Source organism: Gadus chalcogrammus, chromosome 14 (genome assembly GCF_026213295.1).
Source record: "Gadus chalcogrammus isolate NIFS_2021 chromosome 14, NIFS_Gcha_1.0, whole genome shotgun sequence".
Taxonomy (NCBI): Eukaryota; Metazoa; Chordata; class Actinopteri; order Gadiformes; family Gadidae; genus Gadus; species Gadus chalcogrammus.
In genome coordinates, this window is record NC_079425.1 from 7,271,777 (window position 1) to 7,287,910 (window position 16,134).

The following is a 16,134-nucleotide window of genomic DNA, read 5'->3' on the forward strand; positions in this document are numbered from 1 at the left end:
ATTCACCTGCTCGTTGACCTCCCCGACCCCAATGGTTCCCCACGGCAACGGGCATGAGCCCTCTGATGTCGACCATGGGGAACGCAGCAGTGCTCAACGGCAATATGGGTGTTTTTCAGCCCACATCCTGTTGGACCTTTAGCTACTGTAAAAGGACTCCTCTTGTCCCCAACGTTTCAGTGGTTCTGCTACGTGTGAAAAGGAAGGAAATACAGGTTTCTTAACCAGGCATCCTGTTGGAGGTCTTCCAACAGGAGGTACAAAATAAAGTAACTTCTGCACACACACACACACACACACACACACACACACACACACCAATGTGTGTGTGCTAAACTTACTTTATTTTGTACCCAAAGGTACATTTTGATGCAGCATAGAGTCCTCATACACACAAATAGGAAAAAGACATTGTGCGTGTGTGTGCTAATCAGTTGACTGGAATGCAGGTGTAGGTCAGAGGCTTTATTGAACCGCGTCGTCCATGTAATGCCGTGGATGTTCCCTCCCTCCTTTAACGCCCGCGCTGCCTCAGCACAACCACGGGAAGCAGAGCGCCTGTGTGTGTTGGCCAAGAGCTGTGGGTGTTTTCACCCCGCTAAGTGACTTACTAACACGTGCACATAAAGGCCCACACGCTCTGAGTCACACCAGGAACACCATCCACTTCTTGTTGGACCAGTTTCTTGTGGAACAAGAAAGAAACAAAGAGAAATTAGATTCAAGGATTCGAATATATTGTTTTTTAGTGTTGAAATGATTGAATACTTGTGTTGTCAGAATATATTCATTCCGCTAATTACAAGCTTTCCCTAATGCTTGCTGCTTATAGGTTAGGCTGACTAGGCTGGTCACTTGTTAATGGTCATCATCACCCATTATTAATGACATGTTCTTAAGGAATCTCTGTAACCATAGATTTAAACCATGTTTGCCTGCATGCATGTTTGTTCATGTGGGCACACACATGAATTATTTAAAATTGACTTTCGACTAAAAGTAATGATGGTGCATTTCGGTCTCAGGGGGGGACAGCTGTATAGTTGCAAAGTGCCCTAACCCCCCCCCCCCCTTCCTTATTCATGACATGTTATCCATGCTGTTGCCAGGTCTGCAGGTGAGGAACGCCATGGCAACCACAATGCTGACTCAGACACAGCTGGCCTCAATCTGGTGAGATCTGTGTGTGTGTGTGTGTGTGTGTGTGTGTGTGTGTGTGTGTGTTTGTTTGTGCGTGTATACATGTGTGTGTGTGCTGCATTGTTTGAGTGGGTGCATGAGTTGATCTACGCAGTCGACCAGGAGAAGTAAATCAAACCAGGGCATCATACGTTGTCCTAATAAGGCTGCTGTGCTCCGCTCTTCTCTCCTTCAGGAACCTGGCTGACCTGGATAAGGACGGCAAGCTGAAGGCGGAGGAGTTCATCCTGGCCATGCATCTGGTGGACATGGCCAAGGGCGGACAGTCGCTACCGCCGACCCTGCCTGGTGACCTGGTCCCACCCACACACAGGTGCACTGAACCAGGACACTTCTAGTACACAGCTACACAACATACTTATGTCACGCCGATGTGAGTCCCATTCTAGAGTGGGTTGAACGCTTGAAGAGGATTTTTATTTATTTTCATTTGTTGGTGAGATTGCTGTCATTCACGCAGCCTGTTAAGAAATGTTTTGAAACGCTGGCTTGCAGGGCGGCTATGAACGGCTCCAGCTCCTCCCTCTACGCTGCTCTGACCGATGACCTGGCCGTGGAGCCTCCACAGAAGATCAAGTCTAACCGTATGTCTCTCTCTCATCCCTCTGAGTCTAACCGTATGTCTCTCTCACCCTCTGAGTCTAACCGTATGTCTCTCTCCCATCTGAGTCTAACCGTATGTCTCTCTCCATCTGACTCTAACCGTATGTCTCTCTCTCTCCATCTGACTCTAACCGTATGTCTCTCTCTCTCTCCATCTGACTCTAACCGTATGTCTCTCTCTCTCCATCTGACTCTAACCGTATGTCTCTCTCGCACCCTCTGAGTCTAACCGTATGTCTCTCTCTCTCCATCTGACTCTAACCGTATGTCTCTCTCTCTCTCTCCATCTGATTCTAACCGTATGTCTCTCTCTCGCCCTCTGACTCTAACCGTATGTCTCTCTCACCCTCTGAGTCTAACCGTATGTCTCTCTCACCCTCTGAGTCTAACCGTATGTCTCTCTCACCCTCTGAGTCTAACCCTATGTCTCTCTCACCCTCTGAGTCTAACCGTATGTCTCTCTCACCCTCTGAGTCTAACCGTATGTCTCTCTCATCCTCCACATCAAACGCAGTCTCTGATGCTAAATTTGCAACCGAAATGCTTCCAAAAGTCACCACCTAAAATTAAACACAATACCGCAAAGTGAATCAGGAAGAGTAGATAAATGCTCATACTAAACAAGATGGATTCCACATTATAAGCTTGGGTAGGACCTGTGGTTCTCATTCTAGCGCTGCATGGACACAAGCTAAGAATGTGATGATCCACACTTTAAAGTGGTCACTATCTAAATGCCCAGTTTAAGATATCCATTAAAATAAGTTCGCCATCAAAGATTATTTCTGACGCTACTTCATGTGTTTCCCGTAGTTTCTTCCTTCCTGTGAATCTCGTCGCCTCACCAACTCGTTTTGCTCTTCCTCCTGACCCTTGACCCCTTCAGTGACCTTTGAGGACAAGTTCAAAGCCAACCTGGAGAGGGGCAACGCCGAGCTGGAGAAGAGGCGCCAGCAGCTGCTGGAGGCCCAGCGGAGGGAGCAGGAGCGGCAGGCGCAGAAGGAGCGGGAGGAGCGGGAGAGGAGGGAGAAGGAGGCCAGGGAGGCCGAGGAGAGGAGGAAGAAGGAGGAGGAGAGGAGGCTGGAGCGCCAGAGGGAGCTGGAGCGCCAGAGGGAGGAGGAGAGGCAGAAGGAGATAGAAAGAAAGGAGGTGGGAGGCGCCGCGCGGTGTAATGGGCCGTTCCATAAACGTCTACTGCCTTATATCTTCATTATGTCGCCCATTTGTTTAAAAAATGTAAAACTACAAACGATTCGATTTTTGGTTAAGTTTTAGATCGCTTTGGCACAACACATTCGATCCAGGGTGATTGAAATGTTCTTCTCAGTAACGGTCTCAAGTGGAAGACGCTTAAGAAGTGCTTGGTTCACGTTTTCAAGCATATAAAGTATTGCACTCTTAAATACCTATTTGTGTGTGTTTGTATCCCCTTAAGAAGTGCTTGTTTCCCCTGTAAGAATATAACGTTTTTTGAAACTTTGAAATACCTTTTGCGTTTGTCCCAGGCCGCGCAGCGCGTGCTGGAGCGCCAGCGGCAGGAGGAGTTTGAGCGGAGGAGGCGCGGCGAGCTGCAGATCAAGAAGGTGCAGGAGCAGGATGACATCATCCGCCTGAAGGCCCGCAAGAGGAGCCTGGAGATGGAGCTGGAGGCCGTGGTGAGGGAGGAGGAGGAGGAACCTACACCCTGGGCTGGTGCAGGCTGTGGACCCCCTGTCACCCACAGGGGGACTCCATGACTGACCCGCACACCCCTACGTCTGTTTTGTAAAGCATAAACCAAGCGTGTAAATGGTTTACATTCACATTGTAGAAAGTGAATGTATGACCAGGGCTTTACCCTCGGACCATTCCTTTGCCCCTCAAATGAATTATTAAACTGTTGACTGAATTATTAAAACGGAATTGATCCATTTGTGGTGGAAAATACTTCCAATGGGCCATCGCCACAGCCGTAGCTCTCTGCAGTACAGGAGTCATGAAAGGATCATGGAAAGGGGAAGGCTTTTACTGTGAAAAGCCTATTTGAGCTCCATGCAGGCATCTGACCTCCTGCTTGTGTCCCAGGGTGACAAGCAACGGCAGATCTCTGACCGGCTGCGGGACGCCCAGGGCAGGAGAAAGCTCCAGAGGACTGAGGCGGACCTGATTGGCCAGAGGATGGACACCCGCCGGGACGAAATCAACGGGCTGCAGAGGCAGCTGGAGGTGTGTGTGTGTGTGTGTGTGTGTGTGTGTGTGTGTGTGTGTGTGTGTGTGTGTGTGTGTGTGTGTGTGTGTGTGTGTGTGTGTGTGTGTGTGTGTGTGTGTGTGTGTGTGTGTGTGTGTGTGTGTGTTATGAATAAGACGTCGCTGCATTTCTTTTGCAAATAGATACCTTGTTCATTGCCGTGGTCATTCCAGGACAATTAGGGAGACGGTTAGGGTTGGGGGTTTTGGGGTGAATCACTTCGAACATGTGGACTGCCATATTCCATATTCTGTAGAAAGTGCTGGCCTGCCTACATTTAGCCTCTTTTGCTTATTTCCCTGGTTCATAAGTGTACGTTTGCTGATTATTTATTAACTTTCAAATAAGAGGGCCTGGACATTTTTTTGTGAGAAACATCCTGGATATTTCGGGACGTCCTCAACCCTTGCTGACTCTGACATGCCCGAAGATGAATGATGCACTTCCTGTCGGAGTCCCCCATGTCCCCGCATGCCTGACGTGACTTCCTGTCGGAGTCCCCCATGTCCCCGCATGCCTGACGTTTGGTTCCCTGCCCTCTGGCCCAGGAGTTCCAGAGGAAGTTATCCCAGATGGGCCCCGAGCAGAAGAGGCTGACTGAGAAACTTCAGACCATGGGACACAACAACATGCCAGGTTAGTGCGGGGAGTCCATACGGATTGAACCCAGAACACTGCTTCTAGCCAATGAGGTCTATTTAACATGGTTGCTCTTACATGGTTAAGAGCAGGGATGGGCACATGTTTTATCTCGACTGACTTGGATAAAGTAAGCCAAGGGCCACACATTGAACAATTTAATTGAAACATTGAACAAGTAGCGCTGAATTCCTGGCCAGGTGACAGGGCAGTGAAGAACTCTTCACAATATTTCTACACAAGATGATTGCATTGCCCAAATGACATGCCGTTAAACCAGATATGCCTCACTTTTCAAAATGTTCCCAAGTAAAACTTAACATAGGCTGTATATCATACAGGTTAAACTGACTTAACATAGGCTGTATATCATACAGGTTAAACTGACTTAACATAGGCTGTATATGATTCAGGTTAAACTGAATCATTAACATCTTAATAAAGACAGTATACAAAACGGGTTCAGCTGCAGGCTTTGATACGTGTACATGTGTTTGTTCTCCAGGCGCGCCGCTGTCCACCCTGAAGCAGAACGTCACCGAGAGGAGCGCTGCATGTCGTCAGCTCCGCCAGCAGCTGGAGACCCTGGAGAGAGACACCTCCGTCAAACTGTCCGAGATGGACCAGTACAACCACGATGTCCAGGTGAGCCCCCCCCCCCCCCCCCCCATGCAGAACGCTCTCAGAGAGGGGGTCATTGGTAGATCTCATACTTACGGCTGACACAACCACGATGTCCAGGTGTGCCTCACCTGTAGAACACTGTCAAAGAGGAGATCTTTGCTAGACCAGTGATAACCCTTTAAAGTAAACCAACCCAAGCCTCAATGTGATAGCATAACTGACATTTGAACTCTTAATTCGACATAAAAATGTGAACGATTTGTATTAGGCTTAGGATGAGAAGTTAACACAGTGACTCGAAACCTTTTCTCATTGTCTGCATTTAGAAACTTATATCTGGTGTCTGCTGCTTTTATTATGCATTGTGTCCTTCTCTTTACAAAAATCCCTCTTCTTCACCCCTCCCTTCCTCACATAACTTCCCATACCATTGCTTCTACATTTCAAGAGCCCTCTGAATGCCTGGCCATGCTTCACCCTCAACCGGTGGGGAGGGCTCGCCCCTCTCCTCCATTTCCCTCCCGCAACCTCCCCCCTCCGTCTGTCCCTCTCCGTTCGCCTCTCTCTCTCCACCCTCCTCTCCCCACCCCACCCCTCTCTCCAGCGGGTGGGTGCTGAGGACCTGGGTGTCCAGGCAGCCCGCTCCCTTTGCCCGCCCTGCCTCAGTAACCTCTTCCACCTGCTCAAGGTCCTTCCTCTTCCGCTCCTCTCCAGTTCTTCCCCGTCTTCCTGCCCCCCCTCTTTTTCTCGCTCTGCCTCGTTAGCTTATCCGCCCTCTCGTTTTTGTTTCCTTTGTTGACTTTGTTTCCCCTGATGGATGTTTCAGCCTCTGACTCACTGTCAAGTTTTTAAGGCGTTGTGATTTTTAACCACAACTATGTTCATTTCATGAGCATTGTTCATCATGCTCTATTGCTTATCGATCTTACTGATGAATATTCGTGTGTGTGTGTGTGTGTGTGTGTGTGTGTGTGTGTGTGTGTGTGTGTGTGTGTGTGTGTGTGTGTGTGTGTGTGTGTGTGTGTGTGTGTGTGTGTGTGTGTGTGAAGGACCTGAGAGAAAGCACGAGGAAGCAGCAGGCCGAGCTGGAGAAGCTCATGAGCGTCAAGGAGGAAAAACGACGGGAAGCAAAGAGGAAGATGGAGCAGGAGGAGGCGAGGAAACGACAGGAGGAGGAGAGGAAACGACAGGAGGAGGAGAGGAAGCGACAGGAGGAGGAGAGGCACCGGCGGGAGGAGGAGGAAGCTCAGAGGTACACGTCTCACTGTCCCGTCTTTCATGATGACCTCGGCACTGGGATCCTGACGGGTCCAAATAAGCCCTCAACGTCTTTCAGTCGGAGAGAGTGGAGAGATCTTGCAGTTACATATGATTGGAGTTTGTGGCAAAGTTGTCCTTTTGGTATTTTTTTCTTTCCATAACCCATGCGCAGGCAACACAATATGAAACAAATAATAACTCAATTTTTTTTAATAACTTAATTTGAGCATTTACTAATATTTTATAATCGATTATAATCAGACAAACCCTAGCTCTAACAGGGTTGCTGTTTCACATGCCTTGCACTTAAATACTGGTCTCCTCTTCGTCTCCCACCCCCTTAGGCGTATCAAGGAGGAGAAGGATCGCCAGTGGCAGGAGAAGCTTAGGAGAGACGAGGAGGAGCGCAAGAGGAAGATCCAGGAGGAGAGAGAGGCCAAGCTGAGGGAGGAGGAAGAGAAGGAGGTGCAGGCCCGCCTAGTGGCTGCCAAGGAGCAAGCGGAGCGCGAGCAGCGGGCCAAGGAGGAGGCAGAGAGGAGGAGGAGGCAGGAGGAGGAGCAGAGGAAGAGGGAGGAGGAGGAGCGCCGGAGGCAGGAGGAGAGGAAAATGGCGGAGGAGGAGAGGAGGAAGCTCGAGGAGGAGAGGAGGAAGCTGGAAGAGGAGAGGAGGAAATTGGAGGAAGAGAGGAGGAGAGAGGAGAAACGGAGGCAGGAGGACGAGGAGAGGAAGAGGCAGGAGGAGGAGCGGTGGGCGGCGGAGCAGAAGAGGGAGAAGGAGGAGGGGGAGCGCAGGAGGCAGAGGGCATCAGAGGCCGCCGTGAGAGACACCGAGGAGAGGAAGAAGCAGGAGAAGGAGGAGGAGGAGGAGAAGAAAAGGAGGCGCGGGGAGGAGGAGCAGCGCAAGAAGAGGGAGGAGGAGCAGCGCAAGAAGAGGGAGGAGGAGGACCGGAGGCGAAGGGAGGAGGAGCGGAGACGGCAGGAGGAGGAGGTGAAGAGGAAGCGCGAGGAGGAGGAGGAGGAGAGGACGAAGGGGGAGGAGGAGAGGAGACGCAGGGTAGAGGCATCCCTGCAGCAGCAGCAGCAGCAGCCGTCGCTGCTGCAGGCTACTGGAGGAGGAGGAGGGAAGCTGGACATCCAGGAGAAACTGACCGCTCTGCTGAGAGGACTGGAAGAGAGGAAGGGTGAGACACGACCCATGCTCGGGGCACGACGACTCCATCACTCACTTAACTCCCTCCTTTGAGGAGGGTGCAATGTAGCCGCAGTAGCGAGCTAGGTCTCAATATGATGGATAACAGTGAGTGTATATCGTCACAGAATAACGGTGTTACCCATCTAGTCGTTCACTTATAATCGATTTTTGTATATTCTTCATTAAGGTTTGGGCAGCGAAATGACTTGGCATTGCATATTACACCCTGTGTAAGGAATTTGAGGGTCATTTGATGCACTTTTGTGTCACAGGTGGCCTCCAGCCCAGAGCCTCGCAGCACAGGAAGTCAGCAGCACTCACTTCCTTCAGAGCGCTCTACCCGTTCACAGCCAGGAACCAGGATGAACTCTCCTTCGACGCCGATGACGTCATCGAGGTTCGTAAATCCGAAAGCCCATTGTACCGTTTGTCAGGCTGAAGTTGTTCAAGAGAAAGGAACGTCTCCTATTCCCTTGGGAGCTTCCATGTCCCCAATATTAACAACGCTGTTGTTGTCAAGATGAGAGGAGAATCTTTCATTGTGTCGTTATCTCTCAAATGTAACTGATAATCCATGAAAGAGGCTTCTTTTCTTTATTCATAAAAATGACATTTTTTTCTCTTTCCCTCTCTTGTTTCCCTCTCTTGTTTCTCTCTCTCTCTCTCTCTCTCTCTCTCTCTCTCTCTCTCTCTCTCTCTCAGCTCTCTCTCTCTCTCTCTCTCTCTCTCTCTCTCTCTCTCTCTCTCTCTCTCTCTCTCTCTCTCTCTCTCTCTCTCTCTCTCTCTCTCTCTCTCTCTCTCTCCTCCCCCCCTGTCTCCCTCCCTCCCTCCCAGGTTGATGAGACCACAGAGCGTGAGGCCGGCTGGTTCTACGGCAGTAAACTGGGGAAGATGGGCTGGTTCCCGGAGAGCTACGTGGAGAGGGCGGCCGACGCCCCCGACACCCCCGTCTCCCCCGTCTCCCCCGGCGTGGCGGGGGCCAAGATGGCCCTCAAGCCCCACCTCTCCAAGGGCCCGGGGGGCCACGGCACGCTGGAGGCCGCCATGGCCGTGGGGTCCAAGTCCGCCTTCACGCCAACGCACTCCCCAAACCCCGCCCCCTCAGAGACACAGGGACAGGTAGGATCAGTTCTGCGGATGGATCGGTGGATTGGTAGGGGGTGGATCGGTGTAGGGGGTGGATCGGTGTAGGGGGTGGATCGGTGTAGGGGGGGTGGATCGTGTAGGGGGGGGATCGGTGTAGGGGGTGGATCGGTGTAGGGGGTGGATCAATGTAGGGGGTGGATCGGTGTAGGGGGTGGATCGGTGTAGGGGGTGGATCGGTGTAGGGGGTGGATCGTGTAGGGGGTGGATCGGTGTAGGGGCTGGATCGGTGTAGGGGATGGATCGGTGTAGGGGGTGGATCGGTGTAGGGGTGGATCGGTGTAGGGGATGAATCTGTGTAGGGTCACACTCGTTGATTCTATTCGAAATAGCTTTTTTGGCAAGGACTATCCCAGTGATTTGCTGTAGTAATAAAAAAGGTCAAGGTACCGAGGATAAAAATGAGGTTGTGGACGGAGTGAATCAAACTAATTTCCAGAACTGTAGCAAAGATTGACGGACTTGGACTAGTCTTCACTCTTCACCGTAGTAGACTTTATTGACAGTACAATGTAAATGTCTCTCTCACTCTCTTTTTATATCTCATTCTCTTTCTCTCACTCTTTTCTCTTTCTCTCTCGCTCTCTCTTTTTGTCTCTCTCTCTCTCTCTCTCTCTCTCTCTCTCTCTCTCTCTCTCTCTCTCTCTCTCTCTCTCTCTCTCTCTCTCTCTCTCTCTCTCTCCCTCCCTCCCTCCCTCCCTCCCTCCCTCCCTCCCTCCCTCCCTCCCTCCCTCCCTCCCTCCCTCCCTCCCTCCCTCCCTCTTCCTTTCCTCCCTCCCTCCCTCCTCCATCCCTCCCCCCAGGTGGTGGGTAACCTGCAGGCCAAGGCGCTGTGTTCCTGGACGGCCAAGACGGACAGCCACCTGAACTTCAGCAAGGACGACGTGATCCGCGTGCTGGAGCAGCAGGACAGCTGGTGGCTGGGCGAGCTGGGCGGGGCCCAGGGCTGGTTCCCCAAGACCTACGTCACCCTGCTGGGGGACGGCGAGGCCAGCGTAGAGTAGGTCCTGTTTATGTACTCAGAGGGGCTTTTTGGGGTCTTTTGCTTATTTTGAGGGTTTTGTTTGGACGCTCAGTTCATGGTGAAAAACATTTGGGGGGAAAATTGCAAATTGCCAAGATCTGGAATATACTGTATGTGCAATTCAGAAAGTAAAGTAAAGCAGAACTAAAATGAAACTGACTTGGTGAACTAGCATAGTAGTCCATGGATCTTCACTGATCATCTACAATAAAACCCATAGGTCAGAATATAGCTTCTAATGCGGATCTTTATCATGAGTTTAGAGAATGTTTTTACCAAAACCCAAAGGGATGAAAGTGGGTCATCTACTCTAATGGCCACCAAGACATAGAAAATGCAAAGTCATTGAAAACATTTACAAACTAGTACAATCTTTTTTTATTGCGATCAACTTCTAGATCAAGTTTTTCATTTAAAACTTGCAAGGACAAAATAAATGGATGTTATCTTAAATGTCACGCTCATACATTTCATAGCTGACTATGCTCTGTGACATCATGAAACCATATGCGAGTTCAGAGTGTTCCTGCACAGGGCCTAATCCGCAGTGTTGTGATGATTACCACTGTGTGTGTGTTCCAGCGCGGTCTTTTCCACTCCTGACGGTTCAGACGCGAGCCAGATGTTGGAAGGTAAGGGGGCAAACTTCCATTTACTGCTTCTTCTATCTTCCCCAATACATATTGAATTACCCATCTTGGCCTGATACAAAATGTCAAAGTTCCCCTATATACCTACCTAATGTTATGTTTGTTTCCTATTAACTAAGTTTGTGCACTAGGTCGACAGGTACCACACTACCTGTATAGCTGTGTTTGCGTGGCAATGAATGACATGAATTCTTCATGTACTGCTTTTAGTTAGAAAGCAACATCGGAATAACTGTAGCACGTTTAGCCATAGAGAAAGAAAAGACCTGTTATTTATTTATTCATTGCATGTGCGCCCACTCTGCACTTCTTGCATAACTAATCAACTGTTAAACCCACCATCACCGTCTCTCTTTCCTCGTTTCCAGACCCCTGCGCCCTCTGTCTCGCCCTCACTCTGTGGCCCAATCCCTCTTTTCTTCCCCCTTCCCCTTCCCCCTTCAAAACAAGGGGGAGGGGGAAGGGGGAAGGGGTAAGGGGTAGAAATGGGATTGGGCCTCTCTCTCTGTTTTTTTAATTGTAGTACATGTTCTCTGTGCTCACCAGAGACCATAGCGTTCTCTCTCTCTTACTGTCTGTCTGTCTGTCTGTCTGTCTGTCGGTCTGTTTTAACAAGCCTCACCTCTCCCCCTCTGTGCTCCCCAGAGTACGTGGCGTTGTTCACCTACGAGTCTCCCCAGACGGGCGACCTGACCTTCCAGGAGGGCGATGTCCTCCTGGTGAGCCAGCGGGAGGGGGAGTGGTGGAACGGCGCCATCGGCGACCGGATCGGCCTGTTCCCTAGCAACTACGTCAAGCCCAAAGAGAGCGATGTAAGCTCACTTATCATTCACTGTATTTATTTTGCTATTTTTTTGGCTTTTCTCCGTTTTTTTGGGGTATTTTTTCCTTTCGGCACTTTCACCAACTATCCCGGGTTGACAAAACCAAATCACACAGTGTTGAATTATAGCCGTTGACCTCTTGCACCCGCTGACTCTCAGACATGGTAATGTCCAATGCAGAACCCACCGAATATAATTGGTTGCCCTGCTTGAATAGTTATGTGGTGCTTCAATAACAAAGATATTTCTGCTGTTGTTACAGACATCCAGCCTTTCAGGCAAAAAGAAAAACGGTAGGACCGATTTGCATATCTGTTTCTTTTTTTCTTCTTCTTTTTATACAAATGTTTTTAGTTTCTCATATCCATATGTCGGTATGTTGTCCCTTACTGACACACTGTGTGTGTGTGTGTGTGTGTGTGTGTGTGTGTGTGTGTGTGTGTGTGTGTGTGTGTGTGTGTGTGTGTGTGTGTGTGCAGAGATCGGCCAGGTGGTCACAGCCTACACCTCCTCAGGCCTGGGTCAGCTGAGCCTGGCCCCGGGCCAGCTGGTGCTCATCCTCAGCAGGAACGTCTCCGGCTGGTGGCTCGGGGAGCTCCAGGTCAGTGGGCCGTCTCCCGTTGCCATAGTAACCATAACCTCAAACCGTAAAGGGGACATATCATACTACCAGGCCACGCCGTTTTCGAACATCGTCCTCTTCTGACATCCCAAGTGGACGTGTCCACCTAGATGTATGACGGACAGATGAGCAACGTTTGCTACGGCCCACTGGGTAGGCTGCTAGACTGATCTGGAAACCCCCGCTTGGGAGGTCGGAAGAGGCAGATTTTACGGCTTTTAACGGCTAATCACACCCACACCTGGTGGGATAATATCTTTAACCACACAATTGGCAGATGCTATTATGAAAAGTGGCTCAGAGTTCAGATATATGTCGTTAAGGTAGGCAACGTTTGGAGGAACCAGCTAGAGTAAGTTAGACTTTGAAAGTATCCAACCCCAAAAAAATCACAGAACGGTGGGCCGTCCAATAATTTTATTTGGGTCATTGAAATGATTTGGCAGACTTATTACAGGCCTGCAACAGACACAGATTCTGGATCCTACATTTTTTAAAGGTATGGTTTCTTGCTCAAGGATGCCCAGAGGTTAGGCTTCGGGCGTTGGGGATAGAACTGAGAGTCGAACAGACCCTAGGTCAGTTCGGCATGTTACTCGCATACATAGTAGAATGAAAACATTTAAATTCAGCATCGTGTCTTGCAAACGGAGGCGTTGGTATTCTCATTTCAATACTCCCATTGACCTCCCACTCCATGGATGAACCTCAGCGCCACCATTAAAGACTCTCGGCACCAATAAAGACTCTTCTGATGGTTCTGTTAAAAAATGCAGAGGTAGAGAGCACTCTGGGTGCTCCGGTTAATGGAAAGGTACAAACCTTTTAGGTGTGTGTGTGTGTGTGTGTTCTTGTGTGTATGTGTGTGTGTGTGTGGATTCAGGCCCGGGGTAAGAAACGACAGAAGGGTTGGTTCCCTGCAACTCATGTTACCGTGCTGGGAGCCAACAGCGGAAAGTCCACACCTGCACCCCTACCAGGTAACGCACACACACACACTCGCACTCACACACGCACACGCACACACACAAACTCACTCTCTGTCTCTCTCACTCTGTCTCCCTCACTCTCTCACTCTCTGTCTCTCTCACTCACTCACTCACTCAGTCACTCACTCACTCACTCACTCACTCACTCACTCACTCACTCACTCACACTAAAGGGCTCTCCAATCCGTCTGTCTTCCAGTGTGTCAGGTGATAGCCATTTACGACTACACGGCGGCGAACGGTGACGAGATGAGCTTCTCCAAAGGGCAGCTGATCAATGTTACGAATAAGAATGATCCTGATTGGTGGAAGGGCGAACTCAACGGGGTCACGGGGTTGTTCCCGACCAATTACATCCAGATGACCACTACAGAGTGCGACCCCAGCCAGCAATGTGAGTAAAACGGGCTGTTTCTTTGTAATAATAATACATTTTATTTGTAGAGCAAAATCTCATAGTGCTACAGAGTTTAAGAAAGAAAAAAAGGGTTGTTAAAAGGGTTGAAAATTCGGAATTGGTTGTAAAACACAGGACTACACATCAACACACAGTGCCCAAAGGAAAGTGTTGGGTTCCAGTGTTATCTTTCCTACTGCAGTAGATATTTCTTTCTACCATAATTAGAAATGTTATACATCCTCATTGCACGATAGATGAGACACAGACAGACACAAGACATGAGCTCCCTATATTCTCCTATTTGTCATCCTATTCATCTCCATCCTTTTTCAATGTGCTCATTTTCTCTTTCAATATCCATCCATCCATAGCTGTTGTTATTGATTACTCCTTTTCCCTCCTCCCCATTTTCTCCTACCTGTACTCCTTTTGTGTTTTCCTTGTTTGCCCCTTTGTGTCTGTTCGTTTTTTCTAGGCTGGTAGAAAGTTCTCCTCTCCCTCCTCTTCCTCTCCTCCGGGCTTCAGAGAGACCCACTGTCACACTTCTCAGAGTGGGCGGAGCTTACAGAGACCCCGCCCCCTTGTTGAGGCTCCACCCTCTCTGATTAAATGTTATTGTGTGCGTCAGTGTTTGTGCGTGAGTGAGCTAGATGGAGAGCATACACAATGCAGGATGTAGAAATAGATAAGTATTATAGGGAGATTCTAACTATTATATTGAGTCTTTAAATTAACTGATAAACTAGCCAAGCCAAGACACTTATTTTGTTGTTTAAACAACTTGTTTCTGAGCAAGAAGTCCAGCCAAAACTGCGTGACTGGTTCCTGGTTTTGAATCCGAACCGATATCCTCCAATCACAGCGGGAGACACAAACCACAGGCACTGGTGAAGCAGTAGGATCGTGGGTCTCTTTGGTGTCTCCTCTCGTCTCCCTGTCCTGTCCATCCCTGCCCTTTTTAAGTTCCCTTTATTTCACACCTTGCTCTTCTTTGAGAACACCTCAAGCTACCTTCCATCTCTTTGCTTGCCCTATTATCGCCTGTCTCTGTTTCCATGGTGACTTCCTGCTGGGTGTTTAGGGGGATGTGTCATCATCGTGTTCCTCTCTTCTGCTCTGTGTCTCAAGGCTTCAACTAGCACTCTGACGTAGCCCACTATTTCTCTCTCTCTAAATTTGTCAATTCTTGGCCAGGCTTGTGGTTTAAAACCCTTACAAGGACTTATGTTGCTCTTCAGTATTGCCCAAAAGACAGTGTACAGTTGCTATTACATTAGCCCTTTTGTAGGACTTTAGGATGCAGACATTTCTGGAAACAGACCCTCTTACACTAGGCCTATAACAGTTCAAGATATTGGTGGTTTTGATAAGATGTCGAACATGCTAGAATCAGCTAGAAGTGTGGGATACTTTTTGAAAAGCCAAAGGCATAAACTCTGCTCCTGAAGTTTAGGTTGTGATTAGAATATTGTAAGTGGTTACCTTGTGCTGCGTACTAGTGTGTGTGTGTGTGTGTGTGTGTGTGTGTGTGTGTTGTGTGTGTGTGTGTGTGTGTGTGTGTGTGTGTGTGTGTGTGTGTGTGTGTGTGTGTGTGTGTGTGTTCATTTGAACATAGACCAACCATGTTCAAATGTATTTTGAAGGCATGGAACAAAGATATGATCAAACTATGCAGAATCACAAGTGGCCCATCTATAGTGCCTTAATTTTGTGTGTTAAGTTATTTTAAACAATCTAAATCTAAGCAATTTATGTATTTGTGTGTGTGTGTGTGCGTGTGCGGGTGCACATGTATGGGGGAGGTAATTAGCTTGGTCCACTTGGGGCAGGAGTTGCATATTTCCATTTTTATGCTTTCTCACAACGGCTGTGGGACAGCATATAATGGAAACAAATAATGGTGCTTCCAAATATGTTACTATTGATTTTGTAATTAATCAATATTGTGGTGTAGAAATAGTTGACGGATAAAATGATTCAGACTTCGATCCTGATTTTGTGTTATCTAATCATTTTCGGAAAATGTAATGATGGTTTATCCTTAAGAGATTTCAATAATATTTATCTTGAATATATAAAAAATATGAAAATGTGTCTTAATATATATTTTTGGAGTGAAATTAAACATTATATTCCGGTTTGAAAGGGAGATATAGTGTTTTTCTAAGTTTTAGTGTGCGTGTGTGAATGTGTGTGTGTGGGGGGGGGGGAGGGGGTGGGCACATCATCACATCATTGTGCATGTTTTCAGTACATACAAGGAACATAAGATTGACTGATATTTCTCCAGAAAGACATAGCAAGGTTACACATGGTAATAAAACACTGAAGATTGATCCCTACATTTCTTTATCAGACAACATTTATATAATATGCACTCAATAGTCTTTTAAACCAAAGTGCTTGTTTAAGTTAACATCACATTTCATATGCAGTATTCAAATTGGGGACCTTTGCTCTCTACAAACTGATTTCATTCCAGAGGCTCTTAAGAATATGAATAAAGTATCTAGCTATTCATAATTTATAAATTAATTATACAGTATTTAATGATTGTAGGGTCTTCAGTGTGTAGGTGGACTCTGAACTCCATTCCTTTGGCAGGGAACCATGTTTTGGTACAAACAGATTTGGCTGCTGGGGCTTAGACGGGCTTTAGTCTCCGGTCAGACCCTCTAGGTCAGGACAGACGGCCCGGGGGAAGAGCAGTGGGGAGAAGGTAACCACAGGGGGTCTAC

General features: G+C 48.4%; 1 protein-coding gene across 1 annotated transcript in view; it reads left to right on the forward strand.

The window, feature by feature from the left end:
• The window catches only part of itsn2b (intersectin 2b), a 34,109-nt gene that overhangs the window by 8,086 nt on the left and 9,889 nt on the right, over positions 1 to 16,134 (forward strand). Inside the window, exons 9-28 of the mRNA XM_056607156.1 lie at positions 1,110 to 1,173; positions 1,376 to 1,513; positions 1,696 to 1,784; positions 2,690 to 2,952; positions 3,309 to 3,458; positions 3,868 to 4,008; positions 4,579 to 4,666; positions 5,175 to 5,314; positions 6,343 to 6,545; positions 6,898 to 7,395; positions 7,432 to 7,733; positions 8,017 to 8,141; positions 8,579 to 8,863; positions 9,691 to 9,887; positions 10,494 to 10,543; positions 11,207 to 11,373; positions 11,648 to 11,678; positions 11,865 to 11,986; positions 12,891 to 12,987; positions 13,196 to 13,390. Coding sequence (XP_056463131.1) covers positions 1,110 to 1,173; positions 1,376 to 1,513; positions 1,696 to 1,784; positions 2,690 to 2,952; positions 3,309 to 3,458; positions 3,868 to 4,008; positions 4,579 to 4,666; positions 5,175 to 5,314; positions 6,343 to 6,545; positions 6,898 to 7,395; positions 7,432 to 7,733; positions 8,017 to 8,141; positions 8,579 to 8,863; positions 9,691 to 9,887; positions 10,494 to 10,543; positions 11,207 to 11,373; positions 11,648 to 11,678; positions 11,865 to 11,986; positions 12,891 to 12,987; positions 13,196 to 13,390 — 3,345 coding nt within the window. The remainder of the gene's footprint in view (positions 1 to 1,109; positions 1,174 to 1,375; positions 1,514 to 1,695; positions 1,785 to 2,689; positions 2,953 to 3,308; positions 3,459 to 3,867; positions 4,009 to 4,578; positions 4,667 to 5,174; positions 5,315 to 6,342; positions 6,546 to 6,897; positions 7,396 to 7,431; positions 7,734 to 8,016; positions 8,142 to 8,578; positions 8,864 to 9,690; positions 9,888 to 10,493; positions 10,544 to 11,206; positions 11,374 to 11,647; positions 11,679 to 11,864; positions 11,987 to 12,890; positions 12,988 to 13,195; positions 13,391 to 16,134) is intronic.